A 27,352-nucleotide genomic window follows, 5' to 3' on the forward strand; every position below is an offset into this window, starting at 1 on the left:
CAACGGGAAGTTAGGAGGTGAAGACCCCTGGGTCTAGTTGTCCTACAACAGAAAGTTGGAGATAAATCAGGCAGGTGTGATTAGCTATTGAAAAAAGAAAGGGGGAAAAAAAAGGCTACAGGCGGGCTTTCCCGGTTCTGCCACTCCCTGGGTGGGCCCAGGCAAGCCACAGTCCCTCACTGGGCCTCCCAGGGCCAAACTGGGTGAAGGCGGCATCCCTCAGAATGCTCCTACACTGGAGACCCAGCTGGAGGCTTTCACCTGCCAGGACTGACAAGAGTCTGTCATTGGCGATGCCAGACTGCTGACTGAGGACAAGAGGGGATGGCAGGTGGCCAGGGCAAGGGCATATGAGGAACGGGAGGCAGAGGGCACTGACTTTGCCAGCGTGGCAGGCCCACCAAGGCCCCGGAGAGCACAGTGCCCTCCCAGCATGCCGCAGGAAGCCTCAAAGAGCCATTCCTCACAGGGCTCTCCCCTCCTTCCGGACCTCGGGCCGGTTCTACCTCCTCCTGAAATGCTTCTCCGCAGGGTGACGCCCGGACACTGACCCAGAGGTGTCTGTGTCACAAAACGTGCCTGCCTGCCCCAGCTAGATGTGACCCAGGCCTAGTGAGTGTTCGACATGAAGCCCACAAACATGGCTCCTGCCTCGCACTCGAACACTTCCAAACGGCCTGTACTCGGCACGAAGCGTATTATCAGAGATTGTGTTTTTAACGACTTTGCAAGGTAAATTCTGCCCTACTCTGTAATCGATGAGCACAACTGGGCGAAATGTAACCTGGGAAATGGAAGCCAGAAGCACTTTCCTCAAAGCTCCCCAGATAAAAAATAGAGGTGGATTTAAGAAATTGAATTCTATGCTAAAATGATTCCAATTCTTTTCTGCAGATGCTCACAGAGACACGCAGTCAGGGAGTCACCGAAGATGTTATTTTAAAACGCTTAACTGTCCTCTGGCAAAATGAAAGATACTGAAACCCTATAAAATGGCCTCTTTAAAATTACCTGAGATAATGTCCTCAGGCTAGTGTGCTCCTAGCTGGAAGCATCTGGGGCAAATGTTAGGAGGGGAGGAGTCATCTTGCACACCAAGGTGCACTAAAGCTTTGGCTGAAACTAAATAAGCCTGTAATTTCTCATTAAAAAATAAAAGCATTATAAGACATTTTAAGTTATTATGTAAACACCCTTTAAAAATCAGAGGATTCTAGGAATAAGTACAATCCCAAGTTCTCCCCAAAAGTCAGGTAGAACATGTAACTCTAATTGTAGACAGAGAACCCTTTTCAAACACCTATTTAGACCACCCAGTTTCTGCAGTATTTGCCAAATTCTAAAATTGTAATGAAAACTTTAAAGTCCAAAACCTATAAGCCGTCAGAGGTTCAGGAAGCAGATTGTGCCGTTTCAAAACTGAAAATGTGCTAGCGTAAGCAAGTCACCGGGGCTAACCTTTCTGCACTGGGAGTCTGGCCTTCAGCTCAGAACATGGCTATGCCAGGGTCAGAAATGTGACCAAACTGTGCTTTCCCGGAGGTTAGCCAAGGTTCACAGGGTCATGACTGGGCCATTTTATCAGTCATGTCAGGCTCACACCCTATTGCCTGGCATAGATAAAAACTTTATCTGTCAGCTTGCTAAATCTACTCCTCCTGCCTTATTTTCAATAAAGAAAACCTGGACTAGCTTATCTAAACCAGAGGCTGGCCTCTTCCAATACTGTTTTCACATGCAACCTCTGGTCTCATTTTGGTCAATAACTGTCCGTAATCAGAGTGACCAGCTTTCTCTTACCTGAATCCTTCAGAAAAACAGGGCTGGCACTATGCAACAACATGGATTTATTATGTTTATTAAACATAATAAGTTTATGGCTGAAGGTGTTACGTTAGAGTATGATAGTTCTCAAAGTATTACCTTTTCAAATCCATCTTTCCCTAAAGCAAAGCAAGCAAAAAAAAAAAAATCTAAAATTCACTTTGATAGATTTTCCAAATAGGGTATCTAAACCATAGAAACATTTACAAAGTTACCTTTGGACTAACTCACACACACACATACATTATGTTTTCTAATAATGGTTAAGAGAAATAACAGCTAAAGTTTCTTCCTCACAAGAAAATAGATATGCACAGATAACAAATAAAGCCATTCATGTAGACACTTCGAAATCAGGTTAAATATACAAATATAAAACCAGGGAGTTTCCCCCCCGCCCCACAGGAATCTTAAATGCAAGACAAACACCTTCAGATTTTACTTTATTTGGAAACTATCCAAATTCATTATTTTAATATTTAAAGATGGTGGTACTGTAGTGGAGACACATAAATATTATAATATACATTTAGAAATTAAATATAATAAAATCAACATGACACTGTGTAAAAACTCATGTACACTTCAAATAGGTCTGAGTTCTGGGCCCTCGAACCCATCAGATCTCCCCCTGGAAACGGGTGAACCTCGCAGGGAGATCATCCACAGGGTACACGGTGGGACTGGTTTTCATTGTAGGAGGTCCATTTAGAAGCCGCCAGTCACAATGCCTGGCCAGCTCCACTGTAAATATTTTGAGAAGAATTTTTGCAAACTCCTTCCCTACACAGCTCCTCAGCCCTCCTCCAAATGGAATGAAGCTGAACCTGGATGCATCCTCCGGGTGAGGCAGCAGAAATCGGTCAGGATTAAATTCGTCCTTGTTGGTGAAGATGTCTGCCACATCGTGAGTATCACAGATACTGTAGATAACATTCCAGCCCTTGGGAATCTGGTAGCCCTGCAAAAGATTATGAGGCCCCCAGGGCTGACAAATGGGAATCTTAACTTTCAACAACAAAAAAAGCCATCACTGATAATGGGAGGAATTATGAGTTGAAAAAAAGGGGTGTGAGGAGAGAGACAGGACAGACAGACCTTCAGACTACCGAAACACGTGTCCACATGGGGCAGGATAATGGTATCAAAAGTATACGAAATGTAAGCCAATGCGCAGGGAAGCCAAGGGGAGATTTAAAACCACAACAAAAGGAGTGTGTGTGGGGGGGGGTGGCGGGAAGAGAACTTTTAACTTACATTTAATTCAAAAGTCTTCAGAGCAACCCGAAACCCTCCTGGAACTGGGGGATTCAGGCGAAGGGTCTCTTTAATAACACACCCAATGTATTTAAGCTGTTCCAAAATTTCCATGTCCAACTTGTTGTCTTGATTGCTCTTGCAAAGTAAACCCTATCAAAACAGTCATACAGAGGTGAACGGTTATTTTGTGCTCCAATAAAATCAGCCCAGCAGACGTAAACAGGGCTTAAGTGGCGGCTAGACCCAAAGGGCCCCATGATGGGAGAGGGTGAGGGGGAAACTGTGAGCAGCTAATGACCATTTGCCTCCACCCCTTGGCCCAAATCCACTATCTATTTACAATTCCACGAGAATGCTGTTCCTCACTTAGAACCACCTAGATTCTCCCCCCCCGCATCCCGCCCCCATCACCACCACCACTATCACCACCACTTAGGAGTCCCCCATTCATGCCCTTGGACACATAAATTCAAGAAAGTGGAATCTATCTGAAAATCTCCAACGTACTGCAAAAAGTGGAGTAGGGGTAGGAATACAAGGATCAAGCCCTGCCTGAGTGGGACCACAGCTCAAAGTTCCTTCCTTTTTATTCACAAAGCTAATTTTCTCTCCCCACCGGCCCACCCAGCCCTGGGCCCTGCACTTTGCAAAATAGTCAGAGAAGGCAGCACACTTACATATCGGCAAGTCGGCCAGGGAGCAGCTGAATTTCTTAAGCTGATAGTGAACCCCAGTGTCCCCCTACCTTACTCTTCAGCTCCTCTCGAACTTTCTGGAGAACGTGGGGGTAGAGCCCAAGGTAAGTAATCAGAGATGTGGCGGCACTAGCTGTGGTTTCATGTCCCCCGAAGAGGAGTTCCGTTGAAGATTGCTTTAGTGCCTAAGAATGGAATAAGACAAACGTTTTTTTTTACAGGTCTGCGTGCAATTTTACACAGCAATTACTTAGAACCGAACTGAAGGTTCTGGAAAGAAGATGAGAAGGGCTGAAAGTTTGCTGACAGAAAGCCAAGGAAAGTTACATTTTTTTAAACAAAACGCATAGTCCCTTTAGTTCAGCTAGAGCAGGAAAGCCAGTAAAATCTCACTACACAGGGAATTCTTGAATGAAAGCCTTGGTTGTATTAAAATCGCCCAACATTCTGTATTTACACTTTGCAAATTCCAACTTTCCCTGTAAAACCTGGTCGGGCTAGGGGACGCTCCCTGTTCCGCTGCAGCCTCTCCCACGACTCTCCGGACCCAGTGTCCCGACCTTCCAGGTCCCATCCCCGGTGTCTGGGCGGTCTGCCCACTCTGGAGGCCGGACGTGCGCTTTGGGGTAACCGCGCTTGGAAAGCCAGGGGACCAAATTCCGCAGCGCCCCTTCCTGAAGTCGCCACTCACCTGCATGTCCAGCCTCTCTCCCCTCTCCCACGAGTGCTCGATCAACAGCTGCAGCGCATCTTTGCAGCCGCCGCCCGCCTCGGCCGTCCGCAGCCCGCAGATCTTGGCGCGAATGTTCTCCTCTATGCGCGCGTGGATGAGGTTCCGCGCCTTCAAGCCCTGAGCGCAGAGAGCGCACGGCAGTGAGCAGAGGCCGGGCCCCCGCGCCCCCGCGCCCCCTGCTCCTCACCCTGCACGCTCCCTCACCCGGTACAGCCCGCTGAAGGGCACGTCGATGGGCAACGAGAAGAGATTGCGGGTCATTTCCTCGAAGGCCTCCACCAGCTGCTGCTCGGCGTCCCCGCCGCTCGCCAGCCGGGGCTCACAGCCCAGCAGGATGCGCATGGCGATGCGGAACATGAGGCGCTTCACCTGGGGGTAGACCAGGAGGCCGCGCTCGCCGCGGCTCAGCCACTGTTCCAGGCAAGTGCCCACTTCCTCGGCGATCACCGGCACGTAGCACTGGAGCGCCTCGCGGCTGAAGGCCCGCATAATCACCTGAGCTCCGAGGAGGGAGAGTGTTAAAAGCGCCCCCCTCGCCTGCCGGCATCCCCTTCCAGCCATCCCCACCCCCGCCAGACCCAAGGCACTTCCCGGCTAAAGTGGCCTTGAGCGGGTCACCTCCTGCAGCTGGCGCTCGCCCGGCATCTATCTCCTAGAACCCCTCCAGCCGCTGGGGTCCCCCTTCCCGTCCAGGCCCCGCCACCCCCGCCCTCACCTTCTTGCGCTGCTTGTGAGAGGAGTCGTGTAGGTTGGAGAGGCAGCCGGAGCCCAGGATGGTGCGCACCGACGCGGGCCAGTGGACCGACACCAGCCGGTGCTCCCCGAGCAAGATGCGCCGCACGTTGTCGGCGCCCATCACCCGCACCGTGGGCCGCCCGAACAGATGCGTCTTGTAGATGAAGCCGTATTTCCTGCGCTTCATCTGCAGGAACTTCCTTCGCTGGGAGAGGAGAGCGGAGGAGAGAGGCGGGCGTGAGGGGGCGCCGGGGAGCGCCGCGCCTCGGGCTAGCCCGGGTCCCAGCCGTAGTCACCTCCCTCGCGGGGACGCCTACCCCGGCTTCATGGAAGCCCGGAGCCGACTGGGGCTCCTGAGAATCGTCCCGTCGCGCCCGAGCTCCCTTACCTGTAGCACCATCTGCAGTGTTTCCCCGAAGAAGGGGAAGCCCATAGTTCCGGGCGGCAAAGGGAGGGCGCAGCTGCGGTCGCGGCCGCTCACGCAGTACAGGTCCCAGAGCTTGACCGCGGCCAGGAAGAGCAGCAGCGGTAGCACGAAGGTGCAGAGCGCACTGGCCAGCAGCGCCGGGAGCCCCATGGCGCGTCGCGGCCTCCCGCGCCACCTGCCGCCGCCGCCAGCGCTCCGAACCCCGCCGCGCGCCTGCTTTATAGGCGGCCCAGGTTGCTGCTCACGTTAGCTTGGTCAGACAAATTAATTCACCCGAAGTTCATCTTTAATTGCGGATTGGGCCCCTGGCTCCTCCCCCCGCGAGGCGCTGCCCAAAATCTTTAACCGTTTGTTCCACGCCGAGGCAGAGGCGGCACGGTGGCGGCTTCACTCGGAGCGCGCCTCCTGGGGTGCGGGGCTACGAGCAGCTTGCCTCCCCCTTACAAGGTGTGCGGAGCTCCGAGACGGCGACAGAGGCCGACCCGGGCTCCGGGGAGCGGGAACTCCAAGCCCTGGGCTTCCTGGCGGTCTCTTTGGAATCCCCCCCGCCGGGTCCGACGGGCGGTCCCAGCCCAGAGCTGCCTTCAATGGCTTTCCATTTTCAGGCGCCGCGTGGGCTCCCTTCCACCTGCAGGGGAAGCAAAGGGAAGTGCGTTCAGGAACCGACTAGCTGCCGGGTCCCACACTGGGGAAACTGAGGTCCAGAACGCAGAGCAAAACGCAAACCCACTCCCCCGAAGAGCCCGCCGAAGAGCCCAGGGCCACGAACTAAGCGAGAGCGGGGGGTGTGGGGGGAGAGTCAGACCTGATCCACGGATCATGGATCCCAGCTCCCCAAGCCCCTCAAGGAGGCCAGCACTCATGAAGTCCTGGAAGGTCCGACTTAAGGGTACAAGAGAGTCTCCAAGTCCCTCAGGACTTTAGGTGCAACCCTGCACAAGTCTGAGCCCCAACTCTGACGCCCCAGTGGGAGACCGCTGGGGCAATTCATCCACTTCGAGGCAGCCAGGGCTCTGCGAACCGGCTGCGGCCGGCCGGATTCCGAGGGCCCTGGGACTCACAGCCCCACCTAAGCAGAGGGCGAGAGGATCCTTAGACCTGGGCAGATAAGGTGACAGAGATAGAGGAAGGAAAACCTGGGAGTCTGTACTCCGGGACTGGCTCCATCTCTACTTGCATGACCTTGAGCAAGTCACCACACATCCTTGCGCCTGTTTCCTTCTCCTTCATATGGAGGCGGTAATTCCCCGATCTGTCTACACCCGGGGGCAGTTGTGAGTTTTCGAAAGGGGCCCCTGGTTGCTAATACTTTTTCCCGGCTCCGCACACGCTAGATTGCTTCACCCGGATGACCTGGACTCGGGGCCCAGGAGCCTTCCTCCGCTCTCCCAGCTCCCACCCACTGAAGCCACCCAGGTGATTGGGGTGCTCAACCCTCAACCCGACCTCTGCCCGCCCCTAATGGGAGTATTGAGGGAGTCCATACTGGGAAGCAGGTCGGCTGGCCTTCGCCCAACTGCAGTCAGCTGCTACTGCAGCCAGTGCGGGGAGCTCGGACACTGCGGGAAGTGCACGTGCGCACCCCACTTCCCACCTGGCCAGCCCACACGCATCCTTGGTTGGAGCGCCGAACGCACCCGCGGCCCCGAAAACGAAACAGAATGAAGTACGTTTGTTTAAAACTAAACTCCGGCTCTTGCAGGAGCACGCCGCACGCCTTGGAAAGCGTCCCTTGGAAATGGAAAACTCTTTGATCCTAAGAGCTGTTAAATACGTGGCCCTCCCGCGGTGGTCCCCAAAGCTGGCGGGATTGGAAAATGTCTGTGGAGTGGTAGGGACCGCGCAGTCCCCGCAGCGCTCCAAGCCGGAGTCGCCATAGGGCTTGCTTGGAACTCGGCGTTTCAGAGGCTCTAGGGAAGGGTCTCTCCCACTGTCATTTGTTCTCACGATTCGGCGACTGTAAACTGTGCGGGCCAACTTCGGGGCACCGGCGGGAACTCGGCGAGACGCGCTAGAAGTAATTCTCAGAAATCCTGCGTCCGCCCCTTTCGAGACCTTGCTCCGGCCGGTGAGCAAAACCGGCGAGCGGGGGCGTGACCTGGGGCCCATTCCCAATCCTCTGGCCTGACCTGCCTGTGACCCCTGCAGGCCGGACCGTGACATCCGAGTGAACTCGGCAGGGCCACCTCGCCAAGTTCAGCGCGCGCCGGGTCACAAGATGAGTGGGGCCTGCGTGCTGGAAATTGCCGGGGGAGGGGGGGTTGTTTTAATAAATCTGCCCATCGAGACCCGCGGGGGCGTCCAGCGGGGGCGTCCGGCAGGAAAGGATTAAATGTGAGAGTGGAGATCATTAAAGAACATCTCGAATGGAGGAAGGGGTCAATAAATTATCAGCCCGATAAGAACTTTGATTAGAAAACTTGCCAAGCTTTCTTGGGTGGTGGTGGGCGGGGAGGAGGATTGGTTCACTGGAAAACAAAATATTTCCAAGATGTTTACAAAACAGCCTCCCTGTTGCAAAGGGTTGGGGGTGGAGAGTAGTTTTTTGCTGGAGGAGGGGAGTGAGGTAGACCGGCGTCAGGTGAGCTCTGGCAGCAGAAGCACCCCTCCTCCACCTTTTCCCCTCCAACCCTTTCCTACCTCCTGAGCACTCACTCCCGTCTGGGGGCGCAGGGTTTTGTACCTGCTGTTTCCTCTGCTTGGGGAGCACCTTTCCCAGGTCACCGCTGGCTGGTTCCTTCCAAAGTTGAATGTCACCTCCTCACAGAAGTCTCCCCTTCCCACCTTGCAGGGTTCAGCCCCCAGGTACGGTGTCTTACAGACCTGTTTTATTCTCTTGAGAGCACTTAGCACCAGTCTGCATTCTGGTGCTCTTTGTTTGCTAGTTTATTGTCCACCTCCTTCCTAAGCATATGTGGTCCAGGAGGGCAAGAACCAGAATGCTCCTTCCTCAGAGAATCTGGAGCTACTAAATAAGAGTTCAGGTGTTCCCTGAAATTACTGAAAAGGATATTATCAATGGGAAATTGAAGCTGCCCCTACTGGAGCTTATAGTTAGTACAGGTCCCAGAACAGGTAAACCAAGTCTCTTGGAACCACCTACACCATGGGGACTTCTGAAAACCTCCTCCCCATATTGCTCTTCTCTCCCCCAATCAGAATCAACCCCAGGCCCTGGTCCTCCTGCCCCCCCTCCCTGGTGGGAGCTTCTCAGCCCGGATGTGGTCTCTGCAGCCTCAGGAGCGCCCTGAGGGCAGGCTCCAGTTCTGCCACTTTTGCTGCCGAGCCCAGGGCCTGGCGCCGGGTCTGTGGTCAGCAGTGGGTGATGAATTGCCCTGGATGGGGGTTATGGCAGTGTCAGCCGAGCTCGGAAGGGCCCGCTGAGCTCTTGAGCTACCGACCCTGCGTGCGCCTGCTGCTTCCCCCTTTCCCTCTGGCCCCGGGGATCCACCTTAAGCATAAGGTCAGGAGGGCACCAGCTTCCTTCTGGTTCACTAAGGGGTCAGCTCAGGGCCTGGGCGGCAACTTCCCTGGCTCACCCATCATGTCCAGCTGACCAGTCTGAAGATGGGTGGCAGGTTGCACTGGGCTGTTGGGAATGGTGATGCTGGAGGCTCTTGGCTTTGATTTAAACCCTGGTGGAAACCTCTGTGTTGGAGTCCTTAAGCCAACCTAGGGATCACCATGAAAGGACAAAGGGCTGAGCCCTACATAGTGGCCACAGGCCCAGAGGCTGGAGCAGGGAATAAGTGATGAGGTGGAGGACAGCACTGGCCAAAGAGTCCAGGAGCCCATTGCTAGCTCCTCAGGGGAGTCTTCTGCCTGTTTCTCCTATGCAGTGGCGTAGGTGGAGGTAGTAAACTGGCAGGGTTCTGCAGCCAACTATCACAGGGATAATTCTCAGCCCAGCTTTTGGGCTCTGCTCAGGAGGAAAGTTCTGGCATACTCTTGGGGGGGTGGGTTTCCTGGGTATCCTCTAACCCCTACCCCACACCTTCCCAACAGGGAGCAGCTGCCCAGCTAAGCCCTAGCCTCCTCACTCAACTGCTGCCAGGAAACTTTTTTCTTGGCCTTCCTGTTTTGGGTAGAAATATCCCAAACCTCTCTGATTATGTCTCAACCTCCCATGAAAATAATCCAACCTTAGAGACATCTCTCTGTGCCTATTCTCCCCTGTATATATGGGAAGATTAAACGCGTTCTTGAAGTAGGAATTTTTCTTTTACGAAGTCGCCAGCAGAATCAGTGATGTTGAGCCATTTAGAGCCCTGGAAGCGCCCAGAGTTCTGAGTTTCCGCCGAGACTGAGACCAGCAGAGTGGCCTCAGCGCACCAAGCCGAGGTCAGCTGCCTGAGGGCCTTCCGCTGGGCGCCTTCTCGGTGTGTCTTACTATGGCCCAAGGCCAGGCCGGAGATACACTTCCTCCTAAGGGTTGCAGGTCCAGCCGCGTCCGCTGGGTCTCTGGCGCCGTCCAATCCTGCCCTAGCAATCCTCCCCGCCACCCCAAGATCCAGGCAACCTCCCGGGCTTGGCGCCGGAGGGCGAGGCCCCGCCAACTCCTGGTGAAGATCTGTTCCCTTCACCTCTGCCTGGAGATACTGGGAAAGGCTTAAGAGGCTAGGCTCACGACCCTTCCTTCCTCGGGGCGCAGCGCAGGAGGCACCTTCCCGCCGGCCTGGGAGCTTCTCCAGGGCGCCGTGGCTCCGGCCCGCGCTCCTCCTCCCTCAAAGTCTGGCACAGAGCTGCATTCGGTGACCGTTTGTTGAACGAGCGCCCGACCCGGCACTAAGAAACCGCAGATGGGCGGCGCTGACAGCGCGCCTCCGCCACTGGCCAAGTCCTGTCCCGAAGCGCAGCGGGTCACAGGCGTAGCCCATCTCGCGCTGCCGAAGGCGCGAGCGGGTGGAAGAAAAGCCGCAGCCCGTCCGCCGGGTGCACGATGGGCACGGTCTGCATGGCGGGGAAGGCAGGCGTGGCCAGTTCCCAGCGCGCCGTGCGCACCAGCTCCACCGCCAGCAGCTGGAGCACCGCCTGTGCCAGCTCCTGGCCGAGACAGCTGCGCGCTCCGCCGCCGAAGGGGATGTAATGGAAGCGGCCGGAGGCGCCCCGCGCATCCTCCCCCGCCGCGCCGAAGCGCTCCGGGTCGAAGCCCTCGGGCGGGCTGCGGTACACCGCGGCCGTCTCGTGCGTGTCCCGGATGCTATACATCACGCTCCAGCCCTTGGGGATCTGGTAGCCCTGCGGGGAAGTGAGGAAACCCGCCTGACTACGAGGCACTTGGAATCGGGTCCTGAACCCACCCTCCACCCCGGGGGCTGCAGGAACGCACGCATAACCCGCAAGCTAGGAGAACGCTCTGCGTTCCAATTTCAGCTCCTTCTCTGGTGAGCTGTGTGACCTAAGGCTGGATACTCAAGCTCTCTGACCTCCAGTTTCTTAATTGATAAAATAAGAACAAAAATGCCCGTTTTGTTGTCTTGAGACTAGAATAACGGTCTGGCATATATATTAATGATCACTAAATGTGATCTATTGTTGTTTGTGTTTCAGTGTTTTGTTTTTGTCTTTTTTTCTTCTGACATTAGATCAAAAGATCTAAGTTCTAGTTTTGCACCTACCCTCCGCCTGGGCGGGAACAACACAAGGGACAGGGACCCTCATTCCTCTATGGTCAGCTCAATTATAAAGCTCTTCTTTGCACTGAACTGAAACTGACTCTCTAAGACCAACACCCCCATCCATTAGTTGTACAATAATATTTAGGTCTGGCAGCCACACTTCAAGAAGATGCACATGGGAATTAAAACCAGGCATCCTTAAAATGTTGGAAGGCAGCTTTCATGTTTCCTATACCCACCTTCAGGTTTTTCAACTATTCTACTTTTTGATGTGTCTTCCAACCCCCCCCCCATTATCCTGCTTCCCTAGCCTAAACAAGGAGCGTGCGCTCTCTCTCACCTCTCTAGGCCTCAGTTTTCCCATCTGTAAACTGGAGGATGGCTCCCTCTCTGCTCCCCCTGGTGGACCTGTGCTCGCCTTCCTCTGTTTCCCTTAGACTGTAGAATGAAGTCTGAATTCCAAGATGCAGCATCCAAGACACTTCTAAACACCTCACTAAATCCACCCACCTTTATCTGGATGGTCCCCTTTCGGCTGCTGTGCTGTCCCCATCCTAACCCTTCACTGCTCCATGTCAAATGTCAGCCCCTAAAATGTTTTGGTGTTATCCAGCACTAACGACCACTATCTTCCTCACACCAGTTTGGGATGAAACTATCAGTCCTGGCCTCCTTTCTCCCCGCCACCAACTCCTCCAGGGTAGAATCCCAGCCACTATGGTGCAGTGGACCCCTGGTATGCAATGCACCACAGATGTTTGTTCACTGTGTAAAGTAAGGCTCCAGGAAGGAGGTGCCCAGTCTCTGCCTGCAGTGACAGCCATTCAGGCAAACACCCTCAGTTTGGCAAAGGAGGGCTCTACTCTCTGACGTTGCCACTGTGTCTCACAGCCCTGGCACCACCTGACTGACGTGTCAGAGCTGGAAGGGACCAAGACCACTTCCTTCCAGAGAGTAAACTGAGATCCAGAGTGAGGAGGGAATTGCCCAAGGTCTTATAGATGGAGACAAGCCGGGGTAACAATGACCGGTCCCTTGAGCTTGTGAGGAAGTAGGGGAGTGGGGTACGGGACACGGGGAGGGGCTCCCCTTGTTCCCCACCCGCACTCACTAGCTAAGGGGGGGGGCGGTGCTGCGCGGAGAAAAGTATGTTTTTATTCTCAAACTCAGTTCTAGGGCTCCTGGGTGGCTCCGTCGGTTAAGCGTCTGCCTTCCGCTCAGGTCACGATCCCAGAGTCCCCGGGATTGAGCCCCACGTAGGGCTCCCTGCTCAGCGGGGAGTCTTCTTCTCCCTCTGCCCCTCACTCTGCTCGTGCTCTCTCTCCCTCCCTCAATCGAATAAATAAAATCTTAAAAACAAACCTCAGTTCTCATTGAATTGACAAGACCCTCACCGCTGCCGAAAGCCTGTTCTTAGCCTTGTCGGCTCGCCAGGCGCCAGGCTTTGCGCCCCTCAACTGTGTATCCGGGGGCGAATGGGGCCGAGCTCAGCCCATTTCATGGGCGGAAAGCGAAGGCTCCGAGGGGAAGAGGCGACCGCGCCGTCCTAATCCCCCCCCGACCCCGCCCTCCCCGCGGCAGGTGGCGGGGGCCGGGCGGCGGGGCGGGCGCGCGCACTTACGTCGAGCTCGAAGGTGCGCAGCGCGGTGCGGTAGCCCCCGGACACCGGCGGCAGGAGGCGCAGCACCTCCTTGACCACGCAGTCGATGTAGCGCAGACGGCCCAGCGCCGCGAGGCTGAGGTCGGGCTCGCAGCCGCAGTCCGGCCGGGGCCCCGCGCCGCCCCCCGCGGCCCCCGCCGCGCAGCCGCACGCGCGCCCCAGGCCCTGCGCCGCCAGCTCCTGCCGGATCTTGGCGACGGCCGCCGGGTGCTGCAGGAGCAGCAGGACGAGGGACGTGCTGGCACTGGCCGTGGTGAGGAAGGCGGCGAAGAGGAGCTCCACAGCCGTCTCCTGCAAGACAGCCGGGGCGGCGCTGAGTCTGCGGCAGAGGGCCCCGGCCGCAAGGCCTCACGGCCCCATGGCTGCGAAGCAACGGGCCCAAATTTACCTGTGCGCGGAAGCCAGAGTGGCGGCTCCGTGCGCGGGCCCGGGGTCGATCGAATCCCAAGTCAGCCACTCGAGAAAGCCACATACGGCCACGACCAAAGCCAGGATCTTTGGAAGGGCTCCCAGACACAGCGCTAGGAGCTTACTCTGTATGCTGTTCTTAGTGCTTTACATGTATTAACTCCTTCGTTCTCATCCCAACCCTGTGAGGCACAATTACTGCCCTCGTTTTACAGGGGTGGAAACTGAGGCTCCACGAGGCGCTGGGGGCGGGGGGTTCCCAGCAGTCGGGCTCGAGAGTCCAGTGCTCCTAACCACCTGGTGGTGCCGCCTGCAACCCTTGCTGGGCGTCCTGACCGTGACCTGGGATGGGGGCGGGAGGACGAGGAAGGCGCCTGCAGCTGCGCCTGAGGAGCGCCAGCCTCCAAGCAAAGGCGGCAGCATGGCCTCTTCCTCCCGCTGAGTGGAGTGGTCCAGGGAGTGACTAAACCTCTTCCCGGTCTGCACTGACCAAGAAGGACAGAGGAGGGGCCTGATGGCTTCATCCTCCAAGCACCAGCCCTCACCCTCACTGCCTCCCTCTGCCCTCCCAGCTCCTGGTGGCACCCCCAGTTTGTGTTTCTATATTGATTTGTGTGATCGTAGGATGAATGTGTACCCCTCCCCTCTGGCACCTCCAGGGCAGGGGCTGTGTTTTGCTCAGGGCTATATCCTCAGTCCCAGCATAGAGCCTGGCACCAAACAGATACATCATAATGTCTCTGGAATGAATGACCTGGTCCAACTCTAACTGCTTGCCCTGCACAACATGGGAGCCCCAACGTCCTTCCTGGCTAGGCCTCATCTGCCTGGCCCGCCCCTGAGGCCCAGACCAGAACTGAAGATTCCTGACATGGAGGGTGTTGTCATCCCCTTCCCAGCCCTGTCAAGCACTCCCCTTCACAGCCGAGAACTGTTCCTATCCAGGGGCTCTCCCAGGACTCATGAGCTCATCTACTTTAACCCCCTGGATTCTTCCAGATCTCATAATCACCCACGAGTCAGGATAAAGACTATTAGCCCCACACTCAAAGAAGAAACTAAGGCTGAGCCCTACCCTTCATGGCTCTTGGAAAGTGGGACATTAAGGCCCAGAGAAAGGCTGAGAGTTCCTTTTGGAAGGGTTGAAGTTTTCCCATTTCTAACCTTCCCCCACACCCCCAGCCTCTCCACTCCTTTTTGGGTTCTCCAGCAGGTCCTGGGGCCATTCCAAAGCGGTTCTCCTTTCTTCCACTGCCTGTGCTCTACACATAAATGGGGAGGGGCTCTAATTCTCAGGGGAGACTTCCAGTGGCAAAGAGGTTAAAGGTGCCAGGTGACAAGATGGCTCATGGAAGGACAGTGTCCACTTAGGGAAGAAGAGGGAGCTTCAAGGAGGATGTGGAGCTTGATCCTGAGCCCTTAGGGTCTGTAGGGAAAAGGAATGGATAGGGCCTCATACACAGGGGGGACAGCAGAGGCAAAGGCATGGAGTGACAGAGAAGGGGGTGGGGGAAAGCAGAGCTGTTTGTGGCCAGAACCTGTAAGCAAGGGCCTGGGATTCATGTCTTCCACACTTCCCTCAAGTGGGGCCGAACAGGACCCTGCTGGGGGCAGGATGCAGTACCTGTATGGAGACCTGCTAGGAATGCAAAAGGCGGAAAAATAGAACCTTCCCACCACCTACCTTCAGCTCCTGCACTGAGAGCTCCTGGCCCAGCTCCCTAGTGCTGAGGATAATCATGTCGAGGGCATCACCCGGCTCTGCAGCCTTGTCTTCACGAAGCTTTTCTGCAATAGCCTCCTCCAGGTACCGATGCAGCTGATCTCGTGCCCGGATGCCCTGACGCGTGGGGAGAAAAGGGAGGTGGGGCAGGAAGGCTGAGGGGGCTAGGCCTATACACCTACCCCCCAGATCTTCCTGGGGCTGTCATGGCTCTGCTGAGATCCAGGTGTCAGGCTTCTCAACTTAACTCCATGTCTGGCACATAGTAGGGGCTCAGTGAATGCTCAAGAACTTATCCACTATCTCTACACATAATTCTCTCTTGATTATCACATTCCACCTTTGAGGCAAAGCAAGCAGTTACTGTCATCCTGAGAGGAGGATGCTGAGGCTCAGAGGGGTCAAGCAATTGCCCAGAGTCACACAGCTCTGAGGGCCCAGGCCTGGCACAGAGCCTAGTCAGGTGGAGTCAGCCCATTGCCCTTTCCCTGCACTAGACTCAGGCAGGGGCAGTGGGCACCAGTGTAGAGAGGAAGGCACACTTTGTTGCATCCAGAAAAGCTCTGGCTTAGAGACCACTCCCGGATGTTCTAAGCATTAGCCTCTGTAAGCTGGTAGGCAAGAGGGTGGAAGTTCAGGGAGCAAGCATAGGGAAAGCATCTGAGCACTTGAGTTTTGAGATCATAGGAAATCAGGTTCAAATCCTGCCTCTGCCCCTACTAGCTGTGTGATCTTGGGTAAGTCACTTAACCTCTCTGAGCTTCAGTTTCCTCACCAATAAAAGAACACTTTGCAGGCTGACAGGATTAACTCAGAAAATGTATTCAAGGCGATCAGCCTAAGGCATGCCCCTTCATACATAACTATTATTTTTATTCGGGTGAGGAAAACCAAGGCATCGGTACAGTGAGAAGCCCCAGCTCACAAAGAAGAGGCAAATGCAGCCTCCTAGTTCCTCTCTGGGCCCGGCCCATCGCTCTGAAGTCTGAAGAAGAGCGGTTCTCTGATCTGGAAACTAGTAGGCCCGGAGCCACAGACGGGGAGCCGGCACCCACTCCTCTCCAACCCAGGCTAGGCGGCGCTGGTGCTCCCATCGGTTCCGCTGCCATCCGGGCTTCCCAAGCGGCTGGAGGCCAGGCCAAGGGGCAGCGCTCTGGGGTTCGAGCCTGACTGGTTGGGCGGCCGCCACCGGGACCCAAAGTCAGGAAGCCAGCTACTGGTGGGTCTGGCACGCATCCCTGGAGGCGCGGCCCAGAGAGGATCTGCGCCCCCCCGCCCCCCCCCCCGTCACAAAGCGAGTGAGGACAGAGGTCAGCCCCGACACCGACAGCCACACCACGCCACCTCCCCACCCTGGGCCATCCTCAGGAGGTGAGGCGTGGGGCGCGCCGAGGGAGCCTTGTTTTCGCCTGGAAGACCCGTCCACGTTGGGGATCCCCAAGACGAAGGTCTGAGGCCAGAGCGGCAGTACCTTGCGCAGGCCGCTGAAGGGAACGTCCAGGGGCAGCGAGAAGAGGTTCTCTACGAACTGCTCGAAGGTCCGGGCCAGCTCGGCGCACTGTACCTCGTCCAGCCGTAGCCCCAGTAGGATGCGCGCAGCCATGCGAAAGGTGAGTGCCTTGGCAGCCTGGTAGACAGCAACGGGCCGGCGGGCCGCGCACCAGGCGCGCACCTCGCGCCGCAGCGCCCCTTGCAGGCGGGGCACGAAGCGCTGCAGAGCCCCGCGGCTAAACACACGCGCCAGGACCTGTGGGGAGCCCGCGGGGTCAGCCCTGGCCGCGGCCCGTCCGGCTTCCTCTGCTCAGCGATTCCAGAGAAGCCAGAAGGCCAATTTCGGTACCCTTCTCAGCGGCCCCGACCTAAATGGGTTGGCTTTTGTTCTCGCCATTCCCTCTAGGTATCTGATGTATACAGTCCCTCCCATCCATCCAGGCTCCAGACGCCACCTCCTCCAGGAAGTCGTCCCCGGTCCCTCTCCAAGTCTGACTTTCCACCATTCTGGTATCAGAATCACACACAGGAGATTGGCGATGAAAGGTCCCTTAAGTCCCAGTCCGGCTTTATAAACCAAAGCGGGAAAAAGGTAAGGGACTGACCCAAAGCCACCACTGTTTAGCCAGGGCTCCCTGCCAGCTTCAAAGTGTGCCCCTAAAACCTATCCCCAGCCTGGCCAACAACAGGTGCCCAGGAACCGCATGTCTGACGTCCCAACGGCCCCTTTGGTTTTAGCTCACCTTGCGCCGCTGCCGGTGCGGCTCCCCAACCGCGCCAAGCAGCGTGTGCGAGCCCAGTAGGATGTGCGCGCTCTGCGGCCACTGGCTGCGCACAAGGCGGTGCTCGCCCAGAAGGATTGTGCGCACGTTCTCGGCGCCGCTCACGCGGATCACCGGCCGGCCCAGCAGGTGCGTCTTGAACACTGTCCCGTAGCGCTCCCGGCGGGAGCTGTGGAAGCGGGAGCCCTGCGAGCGAGGCGGAGCGAGGCTGGAGCCGCTGGGCCTCGGCTGGGGGTCTGGCCCAGGCCTCCCAACCGCCCCTTGCTAACGACTCCCTGCTCCAGGCTGGCGCGTCGCTATACAAAACCGAGTCTCAAATGGGCCTCGCGACTACCCTATGGAAATGTAGATGCCCCTGTTCCCATTGGTGAGATGAGGAGACTGAGGCTCAGAATGCGGACGTGAGCGCCCGAGGCCTCACGGCTGAGAAGTGCCCCTGATTCCTGATTCTGTGCTTGCAGGGTATAGGGCGAATGCTTCTCCGAACCCCTCTGTTTACCCTGGCGTTGTGTCGGGTCGTGCTTTTAAGTTGCGCCGGGGAGAACTCCGGCGACATACCGTCCCTTCAAGGGAGCAGCTGAGCAAAGGCGAGGGCTGTGTATGCTCTCCGGGCCCCTGGGCGACAGGATGAGGCCGACCAGGAACCCTGGGAACACTGTGAGCGCCGAGGGTCCAGTGGGAGTCAGGGAGGAAGGGGCCGTGTTGGGGTGCGAGCTACTCACCTGAACTAGCCAGTGCAGCGTTTCGCCGAAGAAGGGCCAGCCCATGGAGCCCTTGGGCAGGGGCAGGGCGGAGGCCCGGTCCCGGCTCAGCGTCCAGCGGAGCGTCCAGAGGTGCTGGGCCAGGCTGAGCAGCAGGCCGGCGCCCAGGAGAGCGGTGCCCGCGGCCCCCAGCACCGACATGCAGCTCAGCCCCCAGGGGAACATGGCGAGCCTGCGGGGATCTGGCGGCTCGGAGCGCCGGGGGCGCGAGAGCTGAGGCGCTGGGAGCGCGCAGTGCTCACCTGTTCGGTCCGGAAAGGGCCTGGGACTTGCGGGCCAAAACCGAGATTTATGGTCTCGGAAAAAAGGACGTCGCTCTAGAAGCAGACTGGTATAGTAGAAGGCGGCTGTGACCACACGCCCTGAGGGAATGTGCCTTCCTCTAGCCCGACGGCTTCTGGGCCCAAATGCCAGTCCCTGGCCGGGGCGCCGGCCGCCTCGGGACCGCTCCCTCCCGGCATCCGCGCGCATCTCCCACCTCGTCCCCGGGTCAGCACTCCTTTGATAGAAGCGGCAAAGGCGAGCAAAGAGAGGAGCAACTCACCGGTGTTGCCAACGTGGGCTGCGATCACCGGGGCTGTAGACCCCCGCCCCACCTCCCTCTCTACTCGGCCCACCCTGGCCACATTTATATAGATATCGGCCCGCTCCCTCTGGACCGATCCCGATTCCTACAACGTGACGCGCCCATGCATATTTAAAACGCTCGGAGCGAAGTCATGATTGGAGGCGGTGGGCAGCGGCACGCTCACCCGGGGGCTAGGAGTAGGGAGTGGCAGAGCCTCGGGCGGGGCCTGCCGTTTCGCGCCAGAAGTTCCCGGCTGTGCGCCGCGGCTCCGCGGGTGGGCGAACCCCGCGCCCTGGGCTGACGCGGGCCCTCTGGCGTCCCCACCCTCGAGGCTGTAGGTGCCCTTCCCCTCTCGGCACCCCAGGGTTGAAGGGCTGGGGTTTAGGGTTTGTCCCCTTTACTCTGTTTCAGTTTCCAGGGAAATTGAGGTCTTCGATGCCTGCCTTGCATTGCAAGCACCTACAAGGGACACCCGGGGCCGGGATTCCCGGACATCCCCACACCGCCCCGGTTTCTGAGCTACCACTCCAGGGCTCCTGCAAAAGACGGTAGTGTCATTGCTGCCCAAAGCTTCACTGAGACACCCTAATCCCACCAGAAGCAGATATCTCGGGGCGCCTTTCGGGTCTCTAGGGCTGAATTCACCGTTCCTTCCCACTCTGGAGGCCACCCCATCCCACCCCAGTTGGTCTACCTGGTTGCTTCTCCGGTGTTTTGTGTCTGGTCCCCTGGGCTCTTGCGTCCCTGTTCCTACAGTGCAACCTGAGGGTTGGCGGGGAGTGGCAGGAGGGCTATATGTATTACAGAAGAAAGTGAATCTCACACCATCACAGCTACGAACCCACAGTGGTCTACTCCAAGCAGTACAAAGGCGGCGTCTCTCCGGATCCGGGGACGCCTCAACCAAAGCCAGGGAGACATCCCGAGTGCCCTGCAGGGCTACGTAAGGCACGCGAGGGACAGCCACATTCCAGTCTTCAAAAAAGAGCTAGCTGTTCACCGCTCCTCTTCTAACTTCCAGACTTTATTGTGCCTGAAGAATTACCATGTTTTCCGTGTAGTATTTTTTATTTTATTTTATTCGTTTATTTGACAGAGAGAGACATCGAGAGAGGGAACACAAGCAGGGGCAGAGAGAGAGGGAGAAGCAGGCTTCCCGCTGAGCAGGAAGCCCGACGCCGGGCTCGATCCCAGCACCCTGGGATCATGACCTGAGCAGAAGGCAGACGCTTAACGACTGAGCCACCCAGGCGCCCCTCCATGTAGTATTTTTTAAAATGTGAAGTACTTTAGGATTGAGATGGTCAAGAGAATAAATGCTTATTATCTGTTTTGGTGACACTCCCCATTCCAATAACTAGGGAATAAGAGTTTTTCTGAAGGAAGCAGTCGTTTTCAATCAGGAAGCTCTGAATAGATGCAACAGCAATGCATTTTCAACAACTTGCTCAACCTTTTTTTAATATTTCATCACAAAAATCAAGAAATGGACATATAATTCTTTACACTTATTTTACAGAGTCAAGTGTAAGTTTCTTACAGGCATAAATCCTGAAAATGCAAAAGGAATATTCAGCATAAATACAATGAAAAGAAAGTTAGGATCAGGTTGATAACTACCATTTGGACCATAGTAATTTACACAGAAGAAAATGTACATTCATTTTAGATTTTCCAGAGTTCATTTGGTTTGGCTTGTTTCCATACTGAGGATAGGTACTGGGATCTGCTATTTGAAGCAAGTAACCTGACCCCTGTGGTAACGTCTGTGTGTGTGGGAACCGATCTACTTTAGCACAAGCAGCACCTGAAGTGGTTTACCCCGCTTCGTTCCTGTCCTCTTTTAACTTGAACCAAACCAAACCAAATGAATCCTAGAATGGGGTCAGCTACAAACAATATAGTTAGAAATATTAACCCTGCTAAACAGAAACAACATTGCATCTTTAGAAAATCCAAACACCTTTTCTTCATATTCAGAAGCATTAAATTAAACCACCCAAGCAGAACAAATAATTCACATTCTTACTGAGTTAAATCAAGGTTGATTTCAGGGACCTTTAAAGATTTGTATATTTCCCCCTCAGAATCTGCAGAATTGGAAAATTTAGTCTACTTAAATCATATTGAGATGAAAATAAAAGTTAACAGTTACAAAATGACAGTGAAATACTCCCATATCAGACATGATTACATTTCAAAACTGGATACTAATGAAAAAAACCAGAAAAGTCATTCAAGTCTGAATAGAAAAAAATACTTATATGTAGAGGCATATAAGCTTTTTCTAATGAATTTACAATCAATTTCATATACAACTTTTGACCTGATTTATATATTACGTTTTGCCTTTTTCCCTAAAAGTGAAAAAAATTAATATCACACTTTCCATATAAAATAGTATCCAATTATTTAAAAATCTGTACAAATATTTTTATTGTTTCTTGTTTAATTTCTCATCAGTGTCTTTTTCTACTGTGTTTTTAAATTCTGCAAACAAATTACTGCATCATGACCCATTAGAGATCAACTGAATCACAGATTTGGTGTCACTGAGTGCAATCCAAGTCTATGTGTGCTGGGACATACCATTCACCAAACTTCTCAGCTGTTTCACGACTGTCTCTATCAACTTCTGTTTGTCTCGATCATTCTTCCTGAACTGAGCAAATATATTGTTCTTTTTGCTAGTATCCTTCATCCTAGGAATATACATGAATGAAGAGGCTTGGTAAAGGGAAATTAAAAGCTATGCTGTCACAAGTAAAATACCTTGACATGCTCTGAATTATCTCACACTAATCCTTATGCCTGAAAAATATACTTCAAAGAAAATAGGTACTAATAAAAATACAGAGCAACTACACAAAATATTAGCAGCTTTATTTTACATTCTATATGAAGTGGGGTTTTGCATTAGTATGTAAATCTAAAGTATGTTAAGTTTTCTAATATCATACTATTTTCTAATATCATTCCATAATGTAGGCTAAAATACATACCCTCTATGGACTCTGCAAATCACATTCATAGCAAGACAAGGTGAAAGAAAAATAACATTAGAAAATTTAAAGCAGCGTTTTTTGTTTTTTGTTTTTGGCCTCACTAGTGTTTCATGGCATGGTAAAATAAATTTACATTTATTTTAAACAGTTCCTTTTGTCCTCTGAAATCAAATATATCACAGATATTCTGAAATGTGGGAAAATAATATACATTTTTAATTCAAAAATAGAAAATTTTAATAGTGATACCTAAAATGAAATGTGATTAAGTGAAAAGAAAATCTGCCACATAATGAGGGGAAAAGTAACAACTAAACTTCTATTATTTTTAATTGGACAAGATGCACCAAAATTTTGTTCACATCAACAGAAACAGCAATCTCATAAAACTACACCAACACTACAACCAGGAAAGAAAGAGGCTTATGTTTTGGTCATTAAAATGGACTGAGCTTTTAAGCTCCATTTAGACATTTCTCTTTTGTTGAAAGTCTCTAGTTGTTCGAGCATCACTAAATCACAAAATGCTATAATGTTGTGCAAAAAAGTCTTCAGAATATACTTACTTCTCCAAAAGAGTAAGAGCTGTGTTTGGATTCACCCGAAGGTACTTAGAAGCTGGCTGTCCATAATCAGCTAGATAAGTAGACCAATCCCAAACCATAAACAGGTCAAGGAGCTGAGGAAGATAGGGCAAAAATGTTAAACCAACTTTTGACTATTTACCCATAGCTAATACATACAGTATATGCCATTCTTGATCCACTTTAATGATGACCTGCTTTTTAGATGGAACAGAGTAAGGAATTCATTTTTAAAACTTTATCATTAACTATACTGTATAACCAAAACAGCACATAGTATCTTTTTACTTTTGAAAATTACTAAAATTGTCAGGTGTTGCTTTTCTAATACAATACCTGATTGCATTCTCAAGCAATTATAAAATAATGAAAATACTATTAATAGAATTATATTAACACTTGTACCTGATGTATAGAGATTTAATCTTTACTCATTATTCAGTTCATACTCCAATTTAATTAATAAGGGCTGGTGCTACTACCTGTTTGAAGAATTTCAAAGAACTTAAATTGAACCTTTTTTCTTAGAGGTTAAGTATGTTTACCTTTCAAAGAAGCCGTTTGTACCTAGACTTTTCCCAAAGTAATTTAAACCAAAAGCTTAGATAATCTCAATTAAGTGCATTAAACAACCTCTGCTGGATTCTCCCTGGTGATAGATCCTCAGCAGTATTATGAAATAAGGGCTTCAGGACTCAGCCTGTTAACTCTAGGCAATCATTTTGTATAAACAAACAACAACAAAAAGAAGCCCTCTTGTATTCCGTAGTGTCTTAAAATTGACTATTTGCTTTATAATCTCCAGTTAGAATTGTTGTCAAATATGGAAGTAATCTTTTAAAAGCAACGCTGTGCCTAAACCAAAGCACCAAACTCCTTATCCAACTTTAAAACCCTAATCTCCTTTAAGCCATTTAAAACCAACTTCCTATCCCCATTTGAATTGTTTCAGAAAGCTAAATACTTTACTTACTACCTTCCTTCAGTTTTTATATTATTCTTCTTGTTTTAACTCACTTTATAAGTAAAGGGTGTATTGGTTTTGCTTTCAATTGAAGGAAGCATTTGTATTTACTCATAGGATCCATGTGAGCCAACCCACGGACTCTGGGAGGGATAAAACTTCTGGGGTGATTAAAACCTAAAGAAAGGTTACAAAAAAATAGCTCTTCTTTAGGAAGGTAATGGACTTGTCTGACTCTTTTCCCATCCAATATACAGCTATTAGTAGAGACGTTCCCATACAAGGGTGAAAATTCCATCATGAAAATAGTAACTAGTATATTAAAAGCCACTCTATTTTCTTTTGGACAACATCCTAGGGTATATCAAAAGTTAAGATATTGGTACAAAAACTACACTGAAACGATGTTAAAAGAATATACTGTCTGGAAAAGAAAAGTTATTTAAAGTTTAAAATTTATTTTAACTTCTGTGTAATTTTTGACTGTTGCTTAGCAACAAGCAACTTTCACAAAGAGGGAAAAGTTAACTTTCACACACTGACAGTGAAAATGAAAATCGGCATAACATCTCTGGAATGTGATTTTATAATACATGTTTAAGAACCCTACAAAAATGGCCATTCTCTTTGATTCAGTAATCCTAGTTCTAGGAATCAAACCTCGGGAAACAATAATAAAGGTAGAGAATAATGATGTTAATCTCAAAAATGTTAACTGTGTTATCAAAAAACCAAAGGTGGGGGGAAAAGCCTGAAAATAGCCCAAATCTCAATATTAAGAGAATGGTTAAGTAGTGAGGTATATCTGTTAAAATGAGTATTATGTAGTTATTAGAATTGATGTTTACACAAAATTTTAAGTGTCTTGGTAAGATGCTTGTGATAAACGTTCCTACTAAAATTACATAAACACCCATCAAAAAAGAATGGGAGAAAATTTTCGAGAATGTTAAGAATGGTTGTTATTTGTGTGGTGGGGTTATGGGTAACTTACTGAATTCTTCATTTTCATAATATTCCACAATGGCTATGTATTAACTCTAGATTTAGAAATAAGGTTTACATATTTATACATTAAAATAAATTTCTATAATAAATAGTCCTCACACAGTTGTTAACAAGAGCCTCATTTTGAAGGACTCCTCTTTTAGGTTAAGTGTGTGTTTACACAAGTATGTGTGGGCATGCATACAGTCAGCAGAAAGTAACCACTTAATACACCGGCTGTAATCTCCCTTTCTTTCCAAAAGGCATTAGCAACATGACCTTTGGGATTTGGAAGAGGAAGAGGCCTTAAAATAAGTCTCTTTTTCTCTTGGGCTGATCTACCCCCGGGTGGGAAAGGAGGAGTCTCTTTAATGAATTTAAAACCTACACCAACTCCAACAGTGAATACAGAACTGGTTCTTCTACAAAACAGCAAAAAACAGACTCTCCTAGATAAAGAAATATTCACATGTGGTCAGATACTCATATGCAAATCTCTTATCACAGGAAAGTACAGGAACCATAAAATTTAACCTGCCTGCCTACATGTCAACAAGTCTAATCTACATGCCTTTAAATTTACGCGAGTATTTTATAGAAATATACATTGTGCATCATTAACTTGTAGATATCTATGGAAATCTGCATAAGGTTGAACATTCATGGTTAAGGAACTCACTGCCAATGTGGAAAAAAGGCTAATGATCTAGGTAAGATTCATTTATTCATTCAACAAATATTGACTGCCCACCTATAATGTGCTAGTTACTGTGCTAGGCTAGAGATGCAGTACTGAATGAGACAAATGGTCCCTGTCCTTCTAGAGTTTAAAGTGGGGAAAGTGGGGAGGTGACAGTTAACAAGGAAACAATGTTTTGATGTTTTTATTTAATTTCCAGTTAACATACAGGGAAGCTACAATCTATTTTATTTATTTTTGAAGATTTTATTTATTTATTTGAGAGAGAGAGGGCATAAACACGGGGAAGGAGCAGAGGGAGAGAGAGAAGCAGGCTTCCCGCTGAGCAGGGAGCCCTACCCTACCAGGGCCTGATCCCAGGACCCTGAGATCAGGAGCTGAGCCAAAGGCAGCCGCGTAACTGACTAAGCCGCACAGGCGCCCTGCTACAGTCAATTTAATATTAAGACAGAAGCTGCTGATTTCTGTAGGAGCCAGTGACTGCTTGCTCATTATTCTCAGCCCACGAACCCAGTGGCTGTAGACTCGAGCACCATTTCTGTGTCTGTGCCCCAAAGGATGCATGGATACGGGTGCAGAAGAAATATCGGGCCAGGAAGCACACTGCCCTCCTATTCTGATTTCTCATTTCCATGTGTGTAAGGATTTTTCAAATGCATAATACTGCATTTAATAAGTAAATAGAAACAAACTTCATAAAGCTAGGCAGGCAAACACATGAAGTGTGTTCAGCAGAGTGTAACCCCTCAGTAGACATTCAAGAAATAACTTACTGATTGATGATGCCAGACCATCCCAAGTTTACCCGGGAGCTTTTTCCTAGGCTTTTCAGAGTATTAAAAAACAAGCACCCTACAGACTTCTTTGGCTTATGCTCACAGCTCTCTGAGAAACGCCAGCGCTGGCCTGTGGGCAAACTAGGGCAAGTGAATGTAGTCAATTGACTTCCCTCCACTGCTCCCAGGCTTTTCCCTGGGGCACTGGTAAAGAAAATAGATTCCCTCATGATAAAGACTTGGATCTAATGTAAGTAAGAGTTAAATGATCTTTCTAGAGAAAGAAGCAATTCTTTCTCTAATATTTCTGAATGGTCTATCAGTGTCCCTCATCCGTAATTATTACAAGGTCCTATTTCACTTTAAATTGAAGTATAATTGCCATACAATATCCCATGGGTTTCAGGTATACATCGTAGTGATTTGATATTTTTATACATCACAAAATGAACCCCAAGGTAAGTCTAGTTACCATCCGTCACCATACAAAGTTATTACAATATTACTGACTATATATCCGATGTTGTACATTACATCCCCGTGACTTATTTATTTTACAACTGGAAGTTTGTACCTGTTAATCCCTTTTACTTATTTCACCCACTCCGAAACCACTCCCCACTCTGGTAACCAACAGTTTGTCTCCTGTATCTATGAGTCTGTTTCTGTTTTGTTTGCTCACTTGTTTTTTTAGATTCCACATATAAGTGAAATCATACAGTATTTGTTTTTCTCTGAATTACTTCATTTAGCATAATACCCTCTAGGTCCATTCATGTTGTCACAAATGGCAAGATTTCATTTCTTTTTATGGCTGAGCAATATTCCATTATATATATTCCATATATCTCCCACAGCTTCTTTATCCATTTATCTACTGACAGACACTTCAGTTGCTTCCACATCTTGGCGACTGCAAGTTATGCCACAGTGGACATACTGGGTGCATATATCTCTTTAAATTGGTGTTTTTGTTTCCTTTGGATAAATATCCAGAAGTGGGATTGCTGGATCCACACCCAGCACGGAGCCTGACGGAGGGGTTCGATCTCACAACCCCGAGATCATGACCTGAGCCAGATGCTCAACTGCCACCCAGATGCCCTGGAATTGCTGGATCTTATGGCAGTTCTATTTTTAATTTTTTGAAGAACCTCCACACTGCTGTCCATGGTGGCTGCACCAATTTACATTCCTACCAGCAGGGCACACGGTTTCCTTTTCTCCACATCCTTGCCAACACTTGCTATTTCTTTGTCTTTCTCATAGGTGTGAGGGGAAATCTCATTGTAATTTTGATTTGCGTTTTCCTGACCATTAGTGATGTTTAGCATTTTTTCATGTGCCCATTGGCCATCTATGTATCTTCTTTGGAAAAATGTCTATTCAAGTCCTGGATTGTTTTGGGGGGTTGACAGTCAGTTGTGTAAGTTTTTTTTAAATATATTTTGGATATTAACCCTTTATCGAATCTATGATTTGCAAATATCTTCACCCATTAGATAGCTTGCCTTTTTGTTTTGTTGATGGTCTCCTTTGCTGTGCAAAAGCTTTGCAGTTTGATGTAATCCCATTTTTTCACATTTTTAAAGTACAGTTCTTTTTTTTTTTTATTATCAACTGAAGCTATATTTCTCATTGCTTGGAGAAT

General features: G+C 51.0%; 3 protein-coding genes across 4 annotated transcripts in view; all 3 read right to left on the minus strand.

The window, feature by feature from the left end:
• Positions 1-1,854: 1,854 nt before the first annotated feature.
• Positions 1,855-6,850, minus strand: CYP26A1 (cytochrome P450 family 26 subfamily A member 1). Its single transcript, XM_036090658.2, has 7 exons — positions 5,636-6,850; positions 5,228-5,452; positions 4,717-5,007; positions 4,471-4,629; positions 3,830-3,964; positions 3,082-3,234; positions 1,855-2,785 (listed from the first exon to the last, which is right to left on the minus strand). Exons 1-7 carry the CDS (start codon positions 5,822-5,824, stop codon positions 2,444-2,446), a joined length of 1,494 nt encoding a protein of 497 aa, XP_035946551.1. The 5' UTR covers positions 5,825-6,850; the 3' UTR covers positions 1,855-2,443.
• A 2,981-nt stretch (positions 6,851-9,831) lies between these two features.
• On the minus strand, positions 9,832-18,282 carry CYP26C1 (cytochrome P450 family 26 subfamily C member 1). Its single transcript, XM_036090659.2, has 6 exons — positions 18,079-18,282; positions 17,318-17,542; positions 16,555-16,830; positions 15,045-15,200; positions 12,914-13,243; positions 9,832-10,912 (listed from the first exon to the last, which is right to left on the minus strand). The coding sequence occupies exons 1-6, from the start codon at positions 18,280-18,282 to the stop codon at positions 10,535-10,537; spliced, it is 1,569 nt and encodes a 522-aa protein (XP_035946552.1). The 3' UTR covers positions 9,832-10,534.
• A 1,836-nt stretch (positions 18,283-20,118) lies between these two features.
• EXOC6 (exocyst complex component 6) overlaps positions 20,119-27,352 on the minus strand; it is a 211,605-nt gene continuing 204,371 nt past the window's right edge. For both annotated transcript variants that reach the window (XM_078077357.1, XM_078077356.1), the window contains 2 exons: positions 22,257-22,369; positions 20,119-21,387 (listed from right to left, as the gene is read on the minus strand). In XM_078077357.1, the coding sequence (XP_077933483.1) occupies positions 21,255-21,387; positions 22,257-22,369 (246 nt within the window). In that variant the 3' untranslated portion in view covers positions 20,119-21,254. The remainder of the gene's footprint in view (positions 21,388-22,256; positions 22,370-27,352) is intronic.

The sequence above is a fragment of the Halichoerus grypus genome, chromosome 7 (assembly GCF_964656455.1).
Source record: "Halichoerus grypus chromosome 7, mHalGry1.hap1.1, whole genome shotgun sequence".
In the NCBI taxonomy this organism is placed as follows: domain Eukaryota; kingdom Metazoa; phylum Chordata; class Mammalia; order Carnivora; family Phocidae; genus Halichoerus; species Halichoerus grypus.

Coding starts and splice junctions, on each gene's coding strand:
- CYP26A1 (XM_036090658.2), bottom strand. CDS start 5,824: ATGGGGCTCCCGGCGCTGCTGGCCAGTGCGCTCTGCACCTTCGTGCTA. Junction 5,453..5,635: donor CACTGCAGATGGTGCTACAG/GTAAGGGAGCTC, acceptor CTCCTCTCCCAG/CGAAGGAAGTTCCTGCAGAT. Junction 3,235..3,829: donor GAGAGGAGCTGAAGAGTAAG/GTAGGGGGACAC, acceptor CTGTTTTGATAG/GGTTTACTTTGCAAGAGCAA.
- CYP26C1 (XM_036090659.2), bottom strand. CDS start 18,282: ATGTTCCCCTGGGGGCTGAGCTGCATGTCGGTGCTGGGGGCCGCGGGC. Junction 13,244..15,044: donor TCTCAGTGCAGGAGCTGAAG/GTAGGTGGTGGG, acceptor GCTGTCTTGCAG/GAGACGGCTGTGGAGCTCCT. Junction 10,913..12,913: donor TGCGCACCTTCGAGCTCGAC/GTAAGTGCGCGC, acceptor ACTTCCCCGCAG/GGCTACCAGATCCCCAAGGG.